The sequence below is a fragment of the Cupressus sempervirens genome, chromosome 7, assembly GCF_028749045.1.
Source record: "Cupressus sempervirens isolate cs-2001-9-10 chromosome 7, ASM2874904v1, whole genome shotgun sequence".
NCBI lineage: Eukaryota > Viridiplantae > Streptophyta > Pinopsida > Cupressales > Cupressaceae > Cupressus > Cupressus sempervirens.
Genome location: NC_143124.1, coordinates 847,987,748 through 848,009,821, shown reverse-complemented (window position 1 = coordinate 848,009,821; position 22,074 = coordinate 847,987,748). Strand labels below are relative to the sequence as shown.

The window sequence follows — 22,074 nt, the reverse complement described above, 5'->3', positions numbered from 1 at the left end:
TTCCAACATCATTTGGAGCTTCATAGGCATACCCTATGCTTTATCTCTTGCATTTCTAGGCCAAATGCCTATATATCCAGATGGGCATGGTGTTTATGGCCACTCTTCCTGCGGATTTGTCATGCTTTTTTAATGCTTAACTGCTGCCCTACACATAAATTTATAGAAAAATGAATAAACAAAGTTATAACAACTAGGGTTTGTTTTTAGAAAATCTTATATATTCTTCAAAAAAAATTGTGAAACATAGAGTTGAATGGCTTTCAGATGATTCAAACATAGAGTTAAAATGTTTTTAAATGATTTGAATTCATTTACAAACAACAACAAAAACAATAGAAGATTTTTCAAAACTATAAAAAGTCTTACAACTATGATAAAAAGAACATACCTGGAAAGAGATTTGTCTTCTAGAACTGGTTAGAATCCTCTACAAATCCACTCAAATCCACCTTGAATCACTTGCAATCACCTAAGAATGCCTCCAAACCTTCTTCTCTCCAAACCTAAAGCCTCTAGAGTCCACAAATGCAACAAACATTGCAAAAAAATGAATTTTTTGCCCTCTATTTCCATCACAATGCTTGGGTTTATGGATTGGGTCTGTCATAGCAAGTTTTTACTAAAAACTCGCCGAGTAATCGGCAATTTTCTGAACCTGGGCTGAGTTTTAACTTCCACAAGCTATTCTGGGAAAAACTCGACGAGTGTTTGAAACTTGTCGATATGTGTTCCAACTATGAGTGAAAGTTGCGTACAATAAATGCCTCACTTGGGAAAATATTTGGAAGAGTGAGTTTTGAGGGCCTTCTATTTGCATTTTGTGTCATAATAGTGAGGAAAGTACATTTCATCTTTTCTTCCAATGTTCTTTTACCAGAGAGATTTGGCATTTGTGGTGGGGAGCTTAGAGGCATGTTTGTGTTCATGCCATTTCTTTGGTTAACTTTGGCATAGTCATGGTAGATCTCCTACTAAGACCTTCCTCTATGTTGCTCGGGATATTGGACCGTATTTTATTACCTAGCAATTATGGTTAGAAAGAAAACACATGATTTTTTAGGATAAGAAGTTATTGGTACAACGAGTGTGGTTGTAAGTTATTCACAAGGTTTAGGAAATGGTGATGGCTAAGTGTGATCTTTTTGTGGATTCCTATTAATTTGCATATTGTTCAAAACTTTAACATCTTTGGTAAAGATTTTGCAAATTTATTTTTTGGGGGAGGACAGGTCGAGATGGTAGGTGATCTCTGCCTTAAGGCAGTCTTAAGATCAACACTAATCTCTTTTGAAGGTGTATGGAGGTTACCCTATTCATCTTTAATTGCCCAAATATATTCTTTGTTATGTTTATAATTAAAAAGATTAGAAAAACCTTGGAGCACTTGTTACCCTCTTTGGCCCAATGTAATCTAGCTCTAATTTTAGCACCTTGTCCCTTATAACTATTCATTCTTCGAATTTGGGATTCTAAAGAAGCTATAGATGTTTGTAAATTTATATCATTTGGCTTTGCATTCAATATTTTTCTATCATGCTCAAGTTTGTTCTTTCATTTGGCTTTGCATTCAATATTTTTCTATCATGTGCAAGTTTTCCTTTCATTTGGCTTTGCATTCAATATTGTTCTATCACGTGCAAGCTTTCCTTTAAGGGGTTTCTCTTTTTGTTTATGCTGCCACACCATTATTTTCCCAAAGGCATGTAGAAATTCAACACATTGGGATATAGCATAGTGCCACCATTCCCTATAAGAATCTCCTCCTTTTGGCTTAGGAATAGATTTCCAAAGACCCACTAATGTGTTAGGGTAAATAATTATTATTTACGCTTTACTTAAGTTTACTTAGGATAAATGCATTATTTTATTATTTCTTAAGTTGGACGATTAGGAGTTTGCATACTCATATGAGTTGTCATGTTGACAACACAATTGTTCGCACTCTCAATTTAGCACATGGTGTCTACAACATAATTTTACGTGACACACCTTTGTAGGCTTATCCTCTCATCATCGCAGTAACTCCTATGCCTAATGGAAGATAACCCATTCCTGGTTGACATGTGCTTAGTTGTGAGGTTTATCATATTGCTAACTCCTAGACATTCTAGATGCATCTTAGAGGCCTTTATATACAGGCACCTCTAGTGTACATACTACATATCCTATCAATTACAATCAATTGAATATCATATTGTTATTCTGATCATACTCTGTTGGTCTATTTTGTGCTAGTTATTGTGCTTCTTGGTCTTCGGTGATTTTTCCCTAAGGAAAATTCTTACATGGTATCAGAGCCATAGGAGCGTCATTTCATAGCCATTGGAGACCGATCTTGCTTCACCTCTCTAAGGACACCTCGATTCAAATCCAAAATATCCGCAGCTATTGGGAGCGTCTAGAGCCAAAACATACCTCACCATTGCATCCGAAACGTCGATTCAGTGAAAATTGACTATAAATTCACCTATATTGGGCCATAGTCAATTTTGAGGCAAAATGTTTTTTGCAAACTGGCACCCGAAAGCCCGATTTGCAAATCCGGTATGATCATTTTCAGACCTGCATAATTTTGTTTCAAATCTCTATTTCATTTCTCTATATTTTTCGGAGCATATTGTTCGAAAAAAATTTAGGCCATCAGGCCTGCAGAGAATTTTTTTTTATAGGAACCAGGTGGTAAAATCTTGGCCCCTGTAGGTGGCATATTCTATCACAGATCAGCATATTCCCTCAATATTTCGGTGGTGGTACCATTTAAACTGATGGATTCAAATCCGGCCTTACCAGCGAACAACGGCCAAATTTTTTTGGCGGAGTTCCCACAATACTCCGACAAGCTCCTCCATAACCGGCGAGCACATTTGCATTACCCACTACAGGCTTTGTGTTTTAAATAGTCTACACAAAGCACGGTCGAGTGCATGTGGGACTAATTCCCACTGCCCCCCGCTGGCCTTTTATTATTTTCCACCGGCGTTTAAATAGTTATCAGCGGTCTTCATTTATTCTAGCCCGTTGCTGGTCTTCAACAGCTCCCGCCGACTGATTTCACTTCACTGATCACCGTAGCAAGTTTCCGACAGCGGCAAAGGAAATCCCGTCCACCAGCAACTGCTCGTGTGGAGTCCCATCTGCACACGCGACAACCTCACTCAACGATAGTTCACATGCCCAGTCAACAATAGGCAACGCGTCGAACCACAATGACATGTAGGCGCAAACATCAGCAAAGTGCCATGAAGGCATATAGTCAACAAGGACATGTGTACAGCTGCCACCTTAGCCCTAACACAATAGGCCAAGTGAGCAGATCCGTATACCCAGTTGGCCCAACCACATCATCCACATCCGTACTTTCCATACATCTGTATATTGCCACGTGTAAAATCCATACGTTGACATCATCTGCCACGTTACCCAAGGGGCCATTTTTTGATGATGTCAGCAAAACATTGTCTTAAAATTGACAGCCATCTGATCGTCATCCGAAGGCAAAATTAAACTGCTGCAACGGCCGTTTGATAGTCAAATTTAACCTCTTAGTTTGTTGATCAGACCCCTCTCAAGATTCAATTTTGATTTGACAGTCCATCTTTGGAAGGCCATATCTCAATCATCCAGGCTCCAAATCAGCTACAATTTCATTTTATTTTAGCTAAAATTTCATGAACTTTTTAGTGGTGCTGTTATTTTCTAGTTTTGGTGCACAGATTTGTCAAAAATTGCAGTTTTTGGTGACTGTACCTATCCAATCCTGCATTTTGCACCTTCAAATGCTCTGTATGGGCTCATTTGGACATATTAACAGGTTTTTTTTTTTTTAAAGTGAATAATTTTTCATCTACTTTCCAAATCTGCAATCAAATTATAGGCTTGTGTGGACAGAAATATCACTTTTAGAAATAGGTCCTTTCTTTGCATTGTATTGCTTCAAAATTATTGTATGTTTGAGCTACATTGTAAAGTTCTAGATTTGAACTATAAAAGGAGATTGTAAACTGAAAATTAGAAGTCCACAAAGGTCAAAATTCACAAAGTGGCCCATTGTAATCGCACTACCTATAAAGTGCCAAGTCATGCATTAGGGGGGGTTGATTGATTATTTTTGCATTTTGGGGGGTGCATACATTCATTGATCTCATGGAGTCTTGTCACATATGTCAATTTGGTTTAAGATCGAAGTTGACAACGAGGAACTATCACACATGGAGTGTTTTGATGCTTGATCATATAAGAGAACATCAGGAAGAGTTTCCTTATCTCTACTCAAAGATATTGCCACCTAATCCTACTTGGAAATATCTTTCTAAACTTCTTCGCTTTCTGTATAACAGCATGAGTGAGGACACGTTTGCTCCTCTTAGTATGGTAAGTTTTCCTCATGACGTTTGGATGGCTCTTTAGGAAGCATATGGAGATCCACAAGTCCCTCCCTTTCCAGAGGACATTTTACCACCAGTCACTCCAGTTATGGTACCTCCAACTCCAGATGAGATCACACCTTCTGATACTCCTATTGATTCTACTGATCCAGTTCCAGCCACAGATGCTCCTAATTCAGTACAACAAGAAATACCATGTCTTCCTACTTCAACTTCGTGGGATGATTTCCTTCCAGACATTGCAGGGTTGTTTGTGAAGTCTCACATTGAAGATGTGGGAGACATCGTCGATGACATCAATCTTCTCTTTATTGAGGAGACTTCTTCTCTCGTTGCGAGGGCACACTCTAACCCTCAACCACTTGATTGTTCTGACATGATTGTGGCTTCTTTATAGCAGTTGGAGGAGGACTCTTTCACTTATGAGGAGACATATCAGTCTGAGGAGATTGTATTACAGTCTCCTCAGACATCATATTTTCTGAGGATTCTTCCTACCAATTGGGAAGCATTCTCTACTACACCTATGGCACCATTTCTTCCTACAGGGAGGATGATCATTTAGCTTTCATGGTGCAGCTTTTTCAGTCATCAAGGAGCTTCTTTCACAGGTGTGCCTACATCATTGAAGGGAGGCGACATTGCTTCTCTTCCTACATTTTCCTATCCGGATGCTTCATCGTCTTCGGAGTTTGATTTAGTTTCATTCATGGATATGTTACCTTGCTTGCTACTATATTTTGGGCATCCACCGAATTGGTTCGTGGCATCTACATTCATCAAGGACTTGTCGACATTTTAGCAGACTTCAGAGGTAGCATCCACCGCATACTACATCTGGATCCCTATTCCATCTTCCTATCCACAATGGGAAGCATACTTGCACCTCTACATGGTGTATCTTCTTCCTCAAGGGAAGAATGTTGTTTTTCGGCATTGGATTTTCTTCTATCTTCAAGCACTTATCATCTAGAGATCCTTCACTAAGGGGGGGATTTCATCAAGGGAATCTCTATTGTATATGCAAGATGTATGTCATAATGGGGGGTCTTGATTACTCCATCCATTCATGCATCTTTCTTTATTGTACATATCTCTCTTTTTGGGGGAGGGTTTTTCCCATGAGGTTTTCCCTCTTTCCCCGTTTGCAGAGAGATTGCATTGCATTGTGTGTTCAACATTGCATTTGTACATGGGTACCTAACATGGCCTAGTAGCCAAGACCCATTATGCATTTCATCATAGCTTCTGTGAGCTTAAGTGCATTCCCCTAAGTTGTACTTAAAGGGGGCTGTTAGTGTAAATAATTATTATTTATGCTTTACTTAAGTTTACTTAGGATAAATGCATTATTTTATTATTTCTTAGGTTAGACACTTAGGAGTTTGAGTACTCATATGAGTTGTCATGTTGACAACACAGGAGTAAGCAACTCTAATTTAACACATGGTGTCTACAACACTGGAGTTTGCATAATCAACTGAGTTGTCATGTTGACAACACAGTTGTTCGCACTCTCAATTTAGCACATGGTGTCTACAACATAATTTTACGTGACACACCTTTGTAGGCTTATCCTCTCATCATCGCACTAATTGTTGAGCTTAATGGAGGATAACCCATTCCTGGTGGACATGTGCTTAGTTGTGAGGCTTATCATATTGCTAACTCCTAGAGATTCTAGATGCATCTTCGAGGCCTTTATATACAGGTACCTCTAGTGTACATATCATATCAATTACAATCAATTGAATATCATATTGTTATTCTGATCATACTCTGTTGGTCTATTTTGTGCTAGTTATTGTGCTTCTTGGTCTTAGGTGATTTTGCCTTAAGGCAAATTCTTACAGCATGAAGGGTTTTTCAGATAAGAGGTATTAAGTTTGTATGGAAGCCTTGAGTCATTATTAGATGATATTCTCGTGGCTTTTATTGAGTCAACAAGAAAAGAGCCAATAAAAGGAGATGAGCCTAAAATATAATAAAGGCATCAATAGTTGGAGAATTCATTCATAACTTAAATTATTATTTGGATATTTCTCCCAGCGATGTGTTTTGGGCTCCCAATCCCTAGGACGGCTCTCCTAGAGGATCACATGGCCTAGACGTAGCCTTGGGAAATTTCATTCAAGCATTGACATTCATTTTTTAAGATTAATCAAGCACTTCTAGACAGCGGTTTCGAGTTTCCCCTTTGCAGCGCTTTACATTGCATGAGCGCAATCTGCTGAGGTGTTTTGCATTTCTGTGAAGGCAAAGACTATGTCGTAGATGATTCCAACGTAAGAGGAGCCACATGTGAAGAAGACACATTCACAAAGTTTATAGAGAGGAATGTGTTGTTTCTCAACTATCACGCCAAGGGAGAGAAGTCTTAGCATTAGTTGGGTAGTACAAAGATGTCAGCATATTCATCCTTCTGATAAGATAAATTTGTGACATTACTAGTTGTCTCTTATAACAATGATTTGTGTTTTTGATATTGATGCATATCTCTGTATAGCAATTTTAATGAAGATTATATTCCATATGATGGACCTCTATCTGAAAATGTAATCCTAGTATTAAAAATCACAAAGTGTAATAGCTGTGGCATTTATATATCCTAAGATTTCTATTCTGTTGTATTTTTGGATGCAAGCATATCTATATGAAGGTGCAAATCTGAAACAATTTGGTGGCATTTCCAAATGCATTTAATGGTCTACATATATGGTATATTCTGCTATTATCTCCACTCTAATTCAGAAGACAAAAAATTATAAGGTTCATTTAGTGAACAGAGAAATACTTATATTTGGTGGGAATTAGTGTTTGTATTTTTCAATTGAGACATCATTGTAATGGTATACAAACTGTATGTTGAAATAAATATGCATTGGAAGACTGGAAGTTAGTGTAAGAATGAGAGCAATCTGAAGCAGATAAAGAGAATGCCATTTTCAATATTGCTCCTCTTTGCTGCATTAAATGTTTGTTTTAGTTGTGAACCCAAACTAAAACATCATTCAATACCTCAAGTAACAAAGAAATCAAAAAGTAAATCAGAATTCTAATACTTTCATGCCAAGTATTTGACAAAATGTCAAACCAATCACACTAAGTTTTGGTAATGACCGATAAGGGATCGTTACATAGATGGCTCTACAACTATTGGAAGAGTGACTCTTCTAAAGGTTGTGCTTCAGGCTCTTCCTATTTATAGATGTGTAGTGCAGATGGATCCTACAAGCTTTATCAAGGAATTCGATGTCTTTTCTAGGCAATTCTCGTGGATGGGTAATTTACTCTCTTCAAAGTGGAGTTCGGTTGCTTGAGATTTCGTCTATAGGCCAATGCAGAATGGTGATTTTGGGGTTGCGGCAAGCAAGCATGATGAACGGTTGTCTCTTGGTTGTGAAGCATTTTGGAGATGGTGCATCAACCAAGATCAAGGATGCGCTGAAATTCTCAATGTTAAGTACCTAAGGGGACTGGATGGAAAGGATGTTCCTTGGTACAAATTGATAGGAAATGTTTCCATGATCTGGAATACTCTAGGGAGCATAGTTGGTAAACAAGTACTTTTTTGGGTTTGTAATAAAGGAGTTGAAGCTATGTTCTAGCAAGATTTTTGGGATGGATTCCCTCCTAGTCTCCTTCAAATTCCTCATTTCCGATCTATTTGAAATGGTTTTCTTGAAGCTAGATGGAGTAGAGTCGACGATTTTAAAGCTACCCATAAATTTAGACAAGAAGTTGCTAGATGGAAAGATGTACATGAGTGGCCTCCTACAGGACCAAGAAAGGATAGGGAGGATCTCGCTAGGATATTGGCAAAAAGATTGTACAATTCCCTAGGAGTAGATATTCTTGCTTGGGGTCCTAATCCAAAAGGGAGATTTCCAATGGCCTCGGGATATCTAGATTTGGATAGTTGACCTCTGGGAAGGTGAAAATTGCGTAGAATAAATGCCTCACTTGGTAAAATATTTCGAAGAGGGGGTTTCAAGGGCCTTATATTTGCATTTTGTGTCATAATAGTGACGAGAGTACATTTCATCTTTGTGGCGGGGAGCTTAGAGGCATGTTTGTGTTCATGCCATTTCTTTGGTTGAACTTTGGCATAGTTTGGGTAGATCTCCTACTAAGACCTCCTTCCTCTATGTTGCTTGGGATATTGGACCCTATTTTATTACCTAGCAATTATGGTTAAAAAGAAAACACATAATTTTTTAAGACAAGAAGTTATTGGTGCAACAAGTGTGGTTGTGAGTTGTTCACAAGGTTTAGGAAATTGTGATGGCTAAGTGTGATCTTTTTGTGGATTCCTAGTGATTTGCATGTTGTTCAGAACTTGAACATCTTTGGTAAAGGTTTTGGAAATTTATTTTTTGGGGAAGGACAAGCCGAGATGGTAGGTGGTCTCCTCAGCCTCAAGGGAGTCTTAAGATCAACATTAATGGGCCTTCTAAAGAAAATCTTGGACATGAGGGAATTGGAGGAGTTGGTGTGGATAGTTCGGTAAAAGTGATTTTCTTCTTTTTTGTGGATAAGGGGCAGTAGACAAATAACTATATGGAGGCTCTTGTTGTTCTCTTGACATTAGAAAGAGGATGTGCTCTTGGATGGGGAAAGATTATTTGTAAATCTGATTCTCAAGTTATTGTGGATATGCTAAAGAAGCATAAGGTGGAGGATGTAAGTGGCATATGGAATTGGTGGACACACAAATTCGTAATCTAAGGCAATTTGGATTCAGTTTCCTTTTGCTATGTTCCCCGAGAGTGGAATATGTCTGCATACTCTTCCCTTTGTATTGTTGGATAGTAGAAATCATAGTTCACAAAATCAGATTCGGAGAGTGCTCGACAAGCCCAAAATTCTCAATTTGGCAAAAACTTGGGAGAAACTCAACAAAAATTTGGGGAAAACTCAGCAACTTAGAATGTACTAAAAATTAAAACGTGTTGAAGAAAAATAAATATTACATCTTTAAAGAGAAAATGCAAGCTTTAATAGCAAAAACATGTAAAAACACATTTTACCATGTACGTTTTTGCCCATGCTTTTTTGTGTCTATAAAACCTTGATAGTTAAACTTGGGAAAACTTGCCCAACAAAAAAAATAGAGTACTCAAAGAGTTTGTAAACTATGGTTGGAATATTAAACAGCGGAGTATATTTTCCTAGGAGTATACCAAAGAGTTTGAGACGATTACCATGAAAGATATGGTGGGCTAGTTGTGACCTGTTAGGGATCACCCTATTGTTGTTGTTAATTGATCTTCTCTCTTTCTGGACTTTTTGGCCTTTTGCTTTGCACTATTATTCCTAATTCAATAGTTTTTTACAAAAAAATGAAAACAAGCATTAATTGATAGTTCGCCGTACATACAAAAGTTGGGGGTGACTATGTTACAAAAATGATTAATAATGTGCATGGAAATCAATAAAATAACTATGGATACTTATCTCTAGATCCAACGTTGTGTTGACTGTAATAAATTGTCCAAGAGGATTTCTCCTTGTCTCAAAACTTTGGAACCTATCAGAGGATTTCTCCTTGATGCAAACTCGAATATGAGATTAAGAAATTGATCATATCCTCCCTCGCTAAGAGAGAGTGTTAAAGAAATACCTTCGGTCGGATCTAATTAAATTGATATCAGTATATGGAATAGGTTTACACATATACATACATATATGCATAGGTTTGATTTCCTCCACATTCATATATCACAAGCTATTTGATACTTTATGATCATGCTCGGTTCTTCACTACATTTGTTGTTCTTATGTTCTTGATCTATTATCATGATAACAAACGTATCATGACAAACTACATTAATTCTTATTTATGCTTCTAGTGAGATTGTGTGTAAGTTTATCAGCATCAACGTTTCGGATCATACTCCATGATCCATCATCAGGATGAGAGAGCTAAGAAAAAACATAATAGGTTGTAGACCTAGCCTAAATAAAAAGAGGAGAGGGGGCCAAGGAGGACAGCCTAAGCTCTCTCATCCTAATGATGGATCATGGAGTATGATCCGAAACGTTGATGCTGATAAACTTATACACAATCTCACCAAAAGCATAAATAAGAATAGCATGGATTGTGGAAATATGTTACAATTAGACTACATTAAGTTGATGTCCTGGAGTGTGTCGAAGATCATGATCCTTAATGTGATCAAATTTCCACAATCCATGATAGTCATAATACTAAGTTTCTGGATTAGATTGTGTAAAGATTTTTTCATCAACGTTTCGAATCACACTACGTGATCCATCATTAGGATGAGAGAGCAAGTTTACACCTCTTGCTCTCTCATCCTGATGATGGATCACGTAGTGTGATTCGAAACGTCGATGAAAAAATCTTTACACAATAGTATTATGACGATCATGATACTTGTCATAATGGAGACTATATTAAGGTGATGTCACTAAGATCATGCTGTTATCTGATTGATGACATTTAGTTGTTGTCCCGCAGGGTGTCGGAGATCAAATAACTCATCCTTCTTGGATATATAATAATATAATTATTGGTATGTATCATGATGTTGATGCTAGTGTCTATTATGTATATGAGATGAATGCTAGTGTTTATTATGTATATGAGATGATCATATTGATCAAATCCTACCTCAAGATCATGGTACTCATCATGATGGACTACATTAAGTTGTTTTTCCTTGTGATCATGGCTGTTATCTGATAGACTACATTTAGTTGTTGTCCCGGAATGTCGAAGATCATATAACAATTATCTTTCTAAGATGTAACATATTCTTTTAGTAGGCATCAAGGATTTAATGTCAGTGCACATAAGAATATAAGTATGACGAATATCATATGGTTGATATTTCTTGTTGAAACATACTTCGGATTATATTGAAAGATAACATCTGAGTTGATGGATATAAGTTGATATCCTTAAATATGTCATTCCAGGAATATCTTATTGAGATGATACATCTCTTCATATGTTTGAGAGCATAACATGTTCTATAACAATCCTCCCTAGCTAAGAGGGAGTGTTAAGGTTGCAGCTTCAGTCAGATTGATTCGATTATAAGATAAATTGTTGTCGATAAATCATCAGTTAGACAATTAGACAAATACTCTTACATCTACTTTTATATATTTATACACACACACACACACACACACACCATAGAGACGTGTCTCTTCATGAGACATGTCTCCTACTCTCATATTTATAAGTCATTCAATTCAGCATTTGGAACACACCAATACCATGGCAGTGTTATTACATTTGCAGAAGCGATCCTAGTTATTCAACAAGACTAATATATTTAATATACAAATATTTGGGTCAATTCATGCGGGTGGAAATAGTCTTTGTATGCATAGATTTGATCTAGCAAACTGCAACTCTTCTGAACCTACAAACAGAAATTCACCTTGATGCCTAGACCCAGAATAAAAGATGGTTTTATTAACCAACACCTTTGGGACCTTGCTAACCAAGTATATTCTGGTTGTGAGAAGCTCTACAGATCAGTTTAATGATTTTAAAAAGCGATGGAAGACAACAAGCAACAATGAATGTAAATGATGTTGATGTGGCTATGATAAATGCTAAATGATTATGGCTTGTAAGTTGGGACAATTGAAATTTAATGCACTGTCTCAGAGCGACCTAGCGTAGGGTGCAAGGTTTTTGCAATAATTAACGACTTGGAAAGCTAAATAACATTGAGTGATCCTTAGTGACAAAAAGATGTGGTGGGGTTATGTTTTATAGTTTGACGAGAAACCTGAAAGCTTTGGTATAGATAGCAATAAATAACAGTTAATTGGAAGGTAGTTGACTCATGCCTATGGAGATGTTTAAATTCTTTTGAACAGTAGACTCAAATGCACGCACAGAAATGATCTGGCTCGTTTCTGCACCGATGGACTCAACCCAAGAATATGAAATGATATTCTGAAAGCTGGAGACTGCCTGATGAGGAGTTAGATTCACTAAGACCGAGGGAAGCACCATACCAGTCAAAATCATGCACTATGACTAAATCTTCAAGCGGTTAAGCCAAGACAGTTCCTTCCATTTATGATTAATAAATTTAGCCCTAGGTTTGGCTGTTATCAGAAACTTTGGGAGAAAGTGCACTTTTAGTGCCTTATTACGTAATTTGGAAACCAAAAACTATTCTGCCTTTGCTCGGGAAACTGACCTTTAATGTGGTTTATTTTTACTTTGTAACTATTTTCTATTAGTAGTACAGGGAATAACGGGATCAAATCACAGCTGAATTTTCGGGATAATATCTCTGACACTGGAAAAACACCAAGTAAATTAGAAATCCACAATGCTTTAACGTGTTCCGCGGTAAAGTTACCCTAATTTAAGTCGAGTGCATGAAATTTTAACATCCCAGTGAGCGTGAAATTTTAACATCCAATTAGCTACTTAGCTAGCCAAGACTACGCAATCCAGTGAAAGGGTAAAAAATATTAATTCCAGAAGCCGTATTCATTGATCTTAGTAATTCTTTGTAATAATTCTACCAAATCTTTAAAATAAAAATAATCTGGCTCGCTATTTTACAATAATTAGCAAGTTTCGTCTAAGCGATAATGATCAACAAAATTTAAAAGATTTATCAGAAGAAAACATGAGGCAAAGAACTTGTTAAAAATCTCAAAAAATTGAGAATAACTCCGATAATGCTCACACGAATAACAAAATTTTGATGAAGCTCGTGGATCCGTAATAGTTACAGGAAATAAAGAGGCAACAGAAAAAATGACCATAATTGCGTCGTTTACAGGCGTTTAAAGGAAAGGGAGAAAAACTACGTTTATAAGAAAAATTAAAATGGTGCAAAATGAAATAGAAGCAAAATTTTACAGGCGGACAGTATCATCTTCATCAAAATGGAAATGGTGAATTTGATTATTTGATTATTGAAAACAAAAAGAGAACGAACTTTACAGGCAGAAGGCGAAGGGAGGTCGGAATTGAAGTAATGCGTGCTGATTTCTTCTTCCATTCGACGTGCACTTTAACGGGACAGTCTTTAGTGCCGTTCGCGAAATTGAAATTTAACGGTACGATTTTTACAGAGCCTTTTTAAAGGATATATGAGCCTTGCTGGCAGCACGGAAGTTGGCTTTTTTCTTAAAAAAATCAAGATATGGGTGATAAAAACTAATTGCTTTTTATATCTTAATGTAAATTTTTTCGTTTTAATTTAATATAAAAAAATTAGTGTTTTATAGACTTTATAGTAATATTAATATAAAAAATATTATTGAGAATTTTTAAGATAATGATAATTTATGAATTTTTTTAATCTATAATAAGTATTTGTATTAATATTCAAAAAAGATTACAAGGTTTTGTAATGGATACTCCAGATTCAAACATCATCACATTATCTGTCTATGCATCTTACTGTCTAACTATATCATTGACTAGGACATCACAAAATAGTACTATTAGCTTAGAGTTATCTGATTTCCACAATCCATTAATAATATCAAAACTTTATTTTTGGAATTTGACGCCAAAAATTTAGACACAATCAAATTCCAAAAATAAAGTTATGATAGTACTATTAGCTTTCAAAAAAATTAATTTGTCATAGTGATCAAAATGTGAGAAAACCCAATACCTTTGAAATTGAAACAACATATACCAATAAAAATAACATTAACAACACTAAGATCATAATTGAACCATCATTCTTCAACAACTACCCTAACTAGTGAGTCACACCCTCAGTTGAGAAATTTGGAAACACCTCCCTCTACACTACCTTTGGCTTCTTTGCCTTGCCTATTGTGCCCACATGCTCGTCCTTCTACTCATCGAGCATAGAGACGTCCACCCTCCCATAGCCTATTGCCATTTACCTAACTATGGTGTGCCACCTCATAGTGTGATGCCAATTTGGTATTGTATTTCATGAATGTCATTCGTGCCTATTGTGACATCCAAATTTAGGATTTATCTCGATGGTTGCTCTTTCACTTTGGAAATGAAATCAAGTCAGTCGAATGTGTGTGGAGTACATGGTCTGATCATTAAACCATCATCCTTAATGCCAATTAATACAAGAAATAATGCACATGTATATGTTGTTATGTTTCAAAAGTTCTCCCATAATTTGAATTTTCCGTCAAGTGATCCTGCCACCCCAATGTTGGATAGCTTATTAGCTAAAGAGTTGGCCTCTCTTAGGACATGGGTCATTTTGAATTCATCAACCTCCTGAAGTAGCATCCTAATATGTTTGACATACATGTCTAGATACCAAGACTCCAACTGTCAACAATAAATGACATATAATCAATGCTCATAAATGCTCATTAAAAGATATGTCATAAAATAAATCTCAATTTGAATCATAAAATATGTCATGACATCTAGTCAAATAATTATAAAAGAAATCTCAAAAACATCTCTAGTGCACATCCTAACTTGGCCAACTAAATAACCCATAAAGAAAATCATCACGATAATAAATATCACAAGACTATAAATAGAGTATTTAAGAAAACACATAGTTTACAACCATCTATTTCTTATGTTTACTTTGTGTCATAAGGATGTGTTTAGAAATAAATTAGGAATATACATGTTAATATAAATTGTTATATGAGAAGTAGTGGAATAAAATTAAAAGTCATAGTGAATTAAAAATGAACTTTGTGAAAGGAATGTGGATAGTAAAGTAGACGGCAAAATAAACAATCAAGAAGCAATCGTAATAATATGCTCAAGGTTTAACAATCATTTGAGGGGGAAAGAAATGGCAAGCAACAAGCGAAATATGCAACAAGTAAAATATGTGAATTATGTGAAAGGCAAGTGTGTCGATGAAAAACTAGGTAGAATAAACCCTCGATGCTACAGGCAAAACATACACAACAAAGCAGTGGTAACCAGTGATCATGCAAAAACAAGAGACTATGCTTAGAGTGGAAAGAAATTCATTGGAAAAACCCAGCACTGTGACCCCTTGATTACTAAGAACAACTTTGAAGCATTAATATGGCAACATGAGGTACGGAGCCAGAGTATTGCTATGAAAAATCTTGCAAATCCTAACCAAATTCCTCAAAATCCAAGCCCTTCGTCCCAAAATACCCAAAATCAAGAACCACAAATGGATAGAGGATGTAGCACAGTGTATAACTGAAGGGAGATTCGAAGGCAAAAAAAATGAAAATGTAAGAATTATTTAGATTTCCACGGAAAAGAAGCAAACATTAGGGAAAAAGTAGACATAGAAAGAAGGGAAAAGCAAGCAGTAGTCTTTGAGGAAACAAAATACGCTACCCAAAAGGTAACAGGGCCCTCCTTTTTGTGCCAAAATCCTGAAGAATGATTTATCTAAATTCTTTAGCTCCATTTGGTAATCCTCTGAAACCCCCCAATATATCAAAAGAAAATAATATTCCAATCAAACCATGGTCCAATAATCCCAATCCATCATTGACAATATGATCCCCCACTAAAACCCTTATTTCAATTCGAGAATTTTGGCAGCCAAGAATCTGATATTGCAATCTCAAATCCTCACCATCACGAACAAAAGGAAGCAAATGAAGCACCTACGATCGTCATGAGTAATAAAGTGAGTGAGGATTGATGGTTTGATTGCAAAAATAATGGAGTTTATGGTATATGGACTGGACCAAAGTTAGCTTGGATAGATCTGGTTAAGTGGTTCGAAGCCATGATTGACAAACAGGTAGGTATCACTTATTTCTCTGATTTTTTAACTTTCTTACACTATAAAGATTCTAAACATAGGTAGTCTTTTTTGGAAAATCATCTTAGCTTTGTTAAGGGGCATAGCTTAAACTTCTTAAAATGGTTTCCAATTTGTAATGAAGATTTGATTAATTCCTTAAATTTACCAGTATGGTTAACACTTAATAACATCCCTGCTAAGCTCATTGATCTTAAGTTACTCGTTCAAATCGGGGAATCCCTAGGAGGTCTTAAGGGTTTTGAACCTCACCATAAGGGTTCCAACTTAGTAAAACTCTTGGTTAATCTCAAACCAATACTATACCATCAAAAGGATATCAAAATTATTTCAAATAGATCTATATACAGGGTTAATTACTCAATTTACAAAGGAGAAATCAAACATATCTTGCTTCTTAAAGATAGGAAGAAGGTAGCAATTGATTCCTTAGATTTCAAAGAGGTAAAAATGGAAACTGATTGATAGAGGGCCACACCACCCTTACCCACTCAGAATCAAGAAAGCAACAATATGGAGACCAATAAAAAAAATGCTTCACAAGAAATTTTATTATACTTGAAGATCCTTACAGCACCCACAAGATGATATCAAGCTTCTCCTTGAGCTTCTCCTTCCACAACTCCTACTCCTCAAGCTTCTCCTTGAGCTTCTCCAAGCTTTCCCTTGAGCTTGATTACAAATGATAATAAGCCTTGCTTAAATAGGCACTTCTAACCCAAGACATTACAAACACAACCAATGTGGGATAAAAAGGTAAATACAACTATCTTTAAATAAATATTAAATTCCCACCCAAATACAACTCAGCACCCAACAAATACTAAATACATGATTTATCCAAAACCTTCTAGAATTTCCACCTACACACCTCGATTAATGGAATGACAACTATTTCCTATTTATGCCACCCATGCACCTCGAAAATAGAAATTCCTCTTTTCCTTTATTCTTATTTTCTATTTTCAATTATTTCTCCTCTAATTTTCGTCACTTTCTCTCTCCTCCAGATTTTTTTTTTTTTTTTTTCAAATTTTTTTTTTTTTTTTCCAATAATTTTTCCATGCAAGATGCTCCTGCATCAGACTCCCCCAGTAGATAGAAAAGTGTGTCCCACACTTTGACACCAAAAAAGAAAGATCTACCACCATCTTCATCTTCACCAAAGGTTTCCACCTTAACAGGGACAACAAAACTAGCATACAAATCTTCCACATTTGCATCACTTTATCAAACACCAGAATCTCAACCATCCAATCAACATGCTCATTCCCAGGAACAAACTGAACATAATGCTTCATTAGCAAACTCCCATTCACATCAACAACTAGTGAATCCACACTAGCAGCAACAAACCCCGCATCAGCAACAACAAACTTCATATCAGCACCAACATGTAGATCTTCATCAATACATGCCAAACTCTCAACACCAGCAACCTCATTGCTCACAACAAGATGCTCTGCAATAGATAACTCACCTCCAAGTGCTCCATAATCTCCATGTCAAATTCAACCAATTGATCATGAAAACCAACCTCGGTCCCAACATCAACAACAGTAGGAATATCTTCAGCAACAACCTCTAGTTGCTCTGCAGGTTTTGCATCAGACTCCACAGACTGATCAACAAAACCAACCTCTTCCACCTCAACCTTGTGATGCCATCTTCTCTCACGAACCTCCTTAACTTGATCAGCCAATCTATCATCCAACCGAGAAATCATCTTAGAAAAATTCCTCTCCACTATATCATGGATTTTGGCAATCATCTTAGGGTCCAATCCTCTTGGAGCCATCTTCCAAGATCTTCGTAAACCCTCTGCAACAAATCCTTCCCACGCTCCTTGCGACAACCAAATTGTTTGCAAGTCAGATCGCAACCTTCCACCTCACACGAACAATCAGGAACCACATCACAAGTCTAGGACAACGGATTTGCAATCCACCAGCTCTGATAAACTTCACCCAACCAAGGTCTTGGTACAAACTGCCTCACACTTCGGCGATCTGCTTGTACACTCAGGAACTCCTGCTCTGATACCACTGATAGAGGGCCACACCACCCTTACCCACTCACAATCAAGAAAGCAACAATATGGAGACCAATAAAAAAAATGCTTCACAAGAAATTTTATTATACTTGAAGATCCTTACAACACCCACAAGATGATATCAAGCTTCTCCTTGAGCTTCTCCTTCCACAACTCCTACTCCTCAAGCTTCTACTCCTCAAGCTTCTCCTTGAGCTTCTCCAAGCTTCCCCTTGAGCTTGATTACAAATGATAATAAGCCTTGCTTAAATAGGCACTTCTAACCCAAGACATTACAAACACAACCAATGTGGGATAAAAAGGTAAATACAACTATCTTTAAATAAATATTAAATTCCCACCCAAATACAACTAAGCACCCAACAAATACTAAATACATGATTTATCCAAAACCTTCTAGAATTTCCACCTACACACCTCGATTAATGGAATGACAACTATTTCCTATTTATGCCACCCATGCACCTCGAAAATAGAAATTCCTCTTTTCCTTTATTCTTATATAGAGGAATGCTACCCAGAAAGAAGAGCTCAATTGCAAAATGCCTCCCACAAAAGGAATAATGCTAGTCAAGGGCAAGAAACTACAAGAAACCTAGACTCTATTACTGCAACAAACAAGGATGAGGCAGAAGAAGGAGAAATAACAGAGCTAGAAATCCTACAGAGTGTTCTTAAAAGTATAAAGAAGAGGACCAAAATTACAGGAAAGGAAGATCTAAACCAAATCACCCAAATAAGATTTAAAGAAGGTATTGATTTGCTCAATATTTTGGACAAACAGGCTTTACTCTTGAAAGAAGGAATTGTGGAAATAGATGAAGAAATAATGGAAATTATAGAAAACATTTCCAGTATTAGATCTCTTAATGAGGAAATGACACTTAAAATCAATGATACTTAAATAGACCAAAAAGTATTAGCTCAACAAAAAACTCAGAAAAAGAGAAAGGAAAAAAAACCAAAGGGAGATCTTCATCAGAAAAAGACACAAAAGAAGAGTAAGATTGAAAAAAAAGAACCCAATAAGAAGCATTCTGTAATCATAAACAACAAACCGTGCCAACAGAGAATATCGATAACAATTTTGAAGAATTCTTCGCTATAGAGGAGACAAAGAATGCTTGGTTATTTTCAGTAGTAGACACAGAAAATAATGGGAAGTTGCTATCTATCAGAAGTGAGGGTGGGGAAATGAACAAAATAAAACTAATAGTTGAGGAAAAAGGCGATAAAGTGGAACCAACAAAAGGAATTAAAAAGGTCACAAAATTATGGCAAACACTTGAACAAAGAAAATTAGAGGCCAATGAACTAAATGATATAAGGAGCAACAGTAGAGAATTTAACAAATGGGGGAAAAGGAAGAAGATCATCCATGAAAATATGAGATATAACAAGAAGCATTAGACAAAATAGAATATTTAGAACAATTGATAGAGAAAATCAATGATGTCTTTAATGAAGAAACAACTGAGGAAGGAATGGAAGAACAAAAAGTAGAACTAGTTCGGAAACTTTTGGAACTTGGAGGAGACAACTACACTTTTAATGATTTAAGAAGAAATGTTGAAGCTTTTGACCTGGAAACAGAGATAGGAAGTATAGACCAGTCAGAGCAAGCCTTAATTGCTCCAAATGTAACAAAGATACATAAGAAAAGAGGCAAAAAATCTCACAAGGAACTACGTAGTATAATTACTACAGCTGAGGGACAAACAAAGCTAACAGATATTTATGATGTAGGGAAGGGGAAGAACCTTCCCAAAGAGGTATGAAGATACTATCCTAGAATGTTAGGGGCCTAAACGTCACTAGCAAGCAGTAGCTCTTAAAAAAATGTATTAATAAATATAAACCTGACTTTTTATTAATTCAAGAAACAAAGTTAAGTAACTTAGAACTAGAAAATTTAGGGAAAATTTAGGATTTAGAAAAATTATAGGAGTACCTTTAGAAGGAGCCTCAGGCGGGCTAGCAATCATTTGCAACCCAAAAACTTACCAAGTCAAAACCGTAAGGAAAGAAAAAAATTGTTTAAGTGTGAAAGTAGTTGATTGAAATAATTATTTAACCTTTAACTTGATTAATGTCTATGGATCTACAACTAACTCTGACAAAAAAGTAGTATGGGTAGACATCAATCTACATACTCAGCAAGAAATGATCTTCTCCTTTAGAGGGGGAGATTTCAATGCCATAACAACCCTAAAAGAGAAACTAGGAGCAACGTCTAAACTATCACAAGCTACAATTGACTTTAATTATTGGATCCAAACTACTGAGATCCCATCCAAAGGTAATGCCTTCACCTAGAATAATAAAAGACTAGGCAACTCTCAGGTGGCAGAAAAACTAGATAGATTTCTCACCATTGGCCCACTTCCAACAGTAGTATCCCGTATTACTTCATAAACTCTTCCTTATTCTTGTTCATACCACTTCCCTATCTACCTAACAGTAGAAATGGAAGCCACCAAGAAATTGAAATTTCTCTTAGTTAGATAATGAAATTTCTTTTATGTTTATGTCATATGGTGTGTTTTAGAAAGATGTTTATTATGTCCTCATGATGATGAGATATTTATGTTATAATATGATGTTATTTATATTCATTTCTCTTAATTAGTTAATGAAATTATTTTTATGTTTATGTCATATGGTGTGTTTTAGAAAGATGTTTATTATGTCCTCATGTATGTATGTATATATGTATGTGTGTGTGTGTATGCATGTATGTATGTGTTTATATATGTTAGATTATGGTGACTGATCAGGAAAGTACTATACATACTTCATAATTAGTAAATTTTTGGGTCGTGGCCGACGTTGTAGCCGACATATTATGGCCAACATATGGCCAACATGTTGTAACCCTAAAACGGATAAAATACTTGTATAAAAGGGTTTAGGGTTAGGTATTTTCATTATGTTGTGATGTGAAATTGCTTCTTGCAGCGGTATTGAGCTGTAAGGGATTACAGACTATAATCAGGTTGTAATCACTAGATTATAATAAGATCGGACTTGTTGTTTGGTGGACGTAGCCAAGGGATTGGGTGAACCACGTTAAATCTTGGTGCCTTGTGTTCATTTTTGTGTGATCTATTATTTTTCTGTTATTGGTTATATTTGCATGTAGTTTTTATTTCTATCCATGCTTTATCCTAACAATATACATATGTATACATATGTATATGTTTATATATTTGTATATATACCTATATGCACACACATATTTGTGTGTCTATGTATGTATGTATGTATGTATACAAAGAAATCTTTTGGATTGTGGATTATGGATTATAAACAAAAAAGAAAAGAAAACACAACATTAATCAATCCCCATTTTTTTGATTGATTGTGGAGAGTTGCATGTGAAAGAGGGTGGATAGTTTCGAATGAGAGTGGAGAGCTCTGAACATTGGTGGAGATCAATGGAGATCTAGGATTTTGTTGTCATGCCCTTCTGACCATTGCATCTCATCGTCATGTTGTGCCTTTGTGATCTCTATGCCCTCACTCTATGATTTTCTTCAAGGGGAGAAGAGGTACCTATGTAAATGTTCCTTCTTTTCCTTCTAAATATGTATCTCTTGTTCATATATAATAGCTTTGGTTAGATTCAAGGATAACTAACTACGATGATTTTATGCATATGTGCATCTATGTATATATATCAGTTCACTATGTGAACTTCTTTACATGCATACATACACACTTGCATAGTACTTGTGCTAAATTAAATTAATCATTCATGTCTTGAATTCACACAAGCAATTATTATTGCATTCAATTGAAACTATTCATACCAAACTAAGTATGTAGAAATATGTACTCACAGATTATATTATCTCTTGGTGATTGAGCAAAGATCTCATGCATAATA

General features: G+C 36.0%; 1 protein-coding gene across 5 annotated transcripts in view; it reads right to left on the bottom strand.

The window, feature by feature from the left end:
- Positions 1–13,512, bottom strand: part of LOC149550078 (uncharacterized) — a 49,171-nt gene extending 35,659 nt beyond the window's left edge. For 2 of the 5 annotated variants that reach the window (XM_089793219.1, XM_089793221.1), the window contains exon 1: positions 13,345–13,512. In XM_089793219.1, coding sequence (XP_089649345.1) covers positions 13,345–13,402 — 58 coding nt within the window. In that variant the 5' untranslated portion in view covers positions 13,403–13,512. Of the gene's footprint in view, positions 1–13,339 lie in introns of all 5 variants that reach the window. The other 3 variants (XM_089793222.1, XM_089793223.1, XM_089793220.1) reach the window with 2 other exon arrangements.
- Between the last annotated feature and the right edge of the window lie 8,562 nt (positions 13,513–22,074).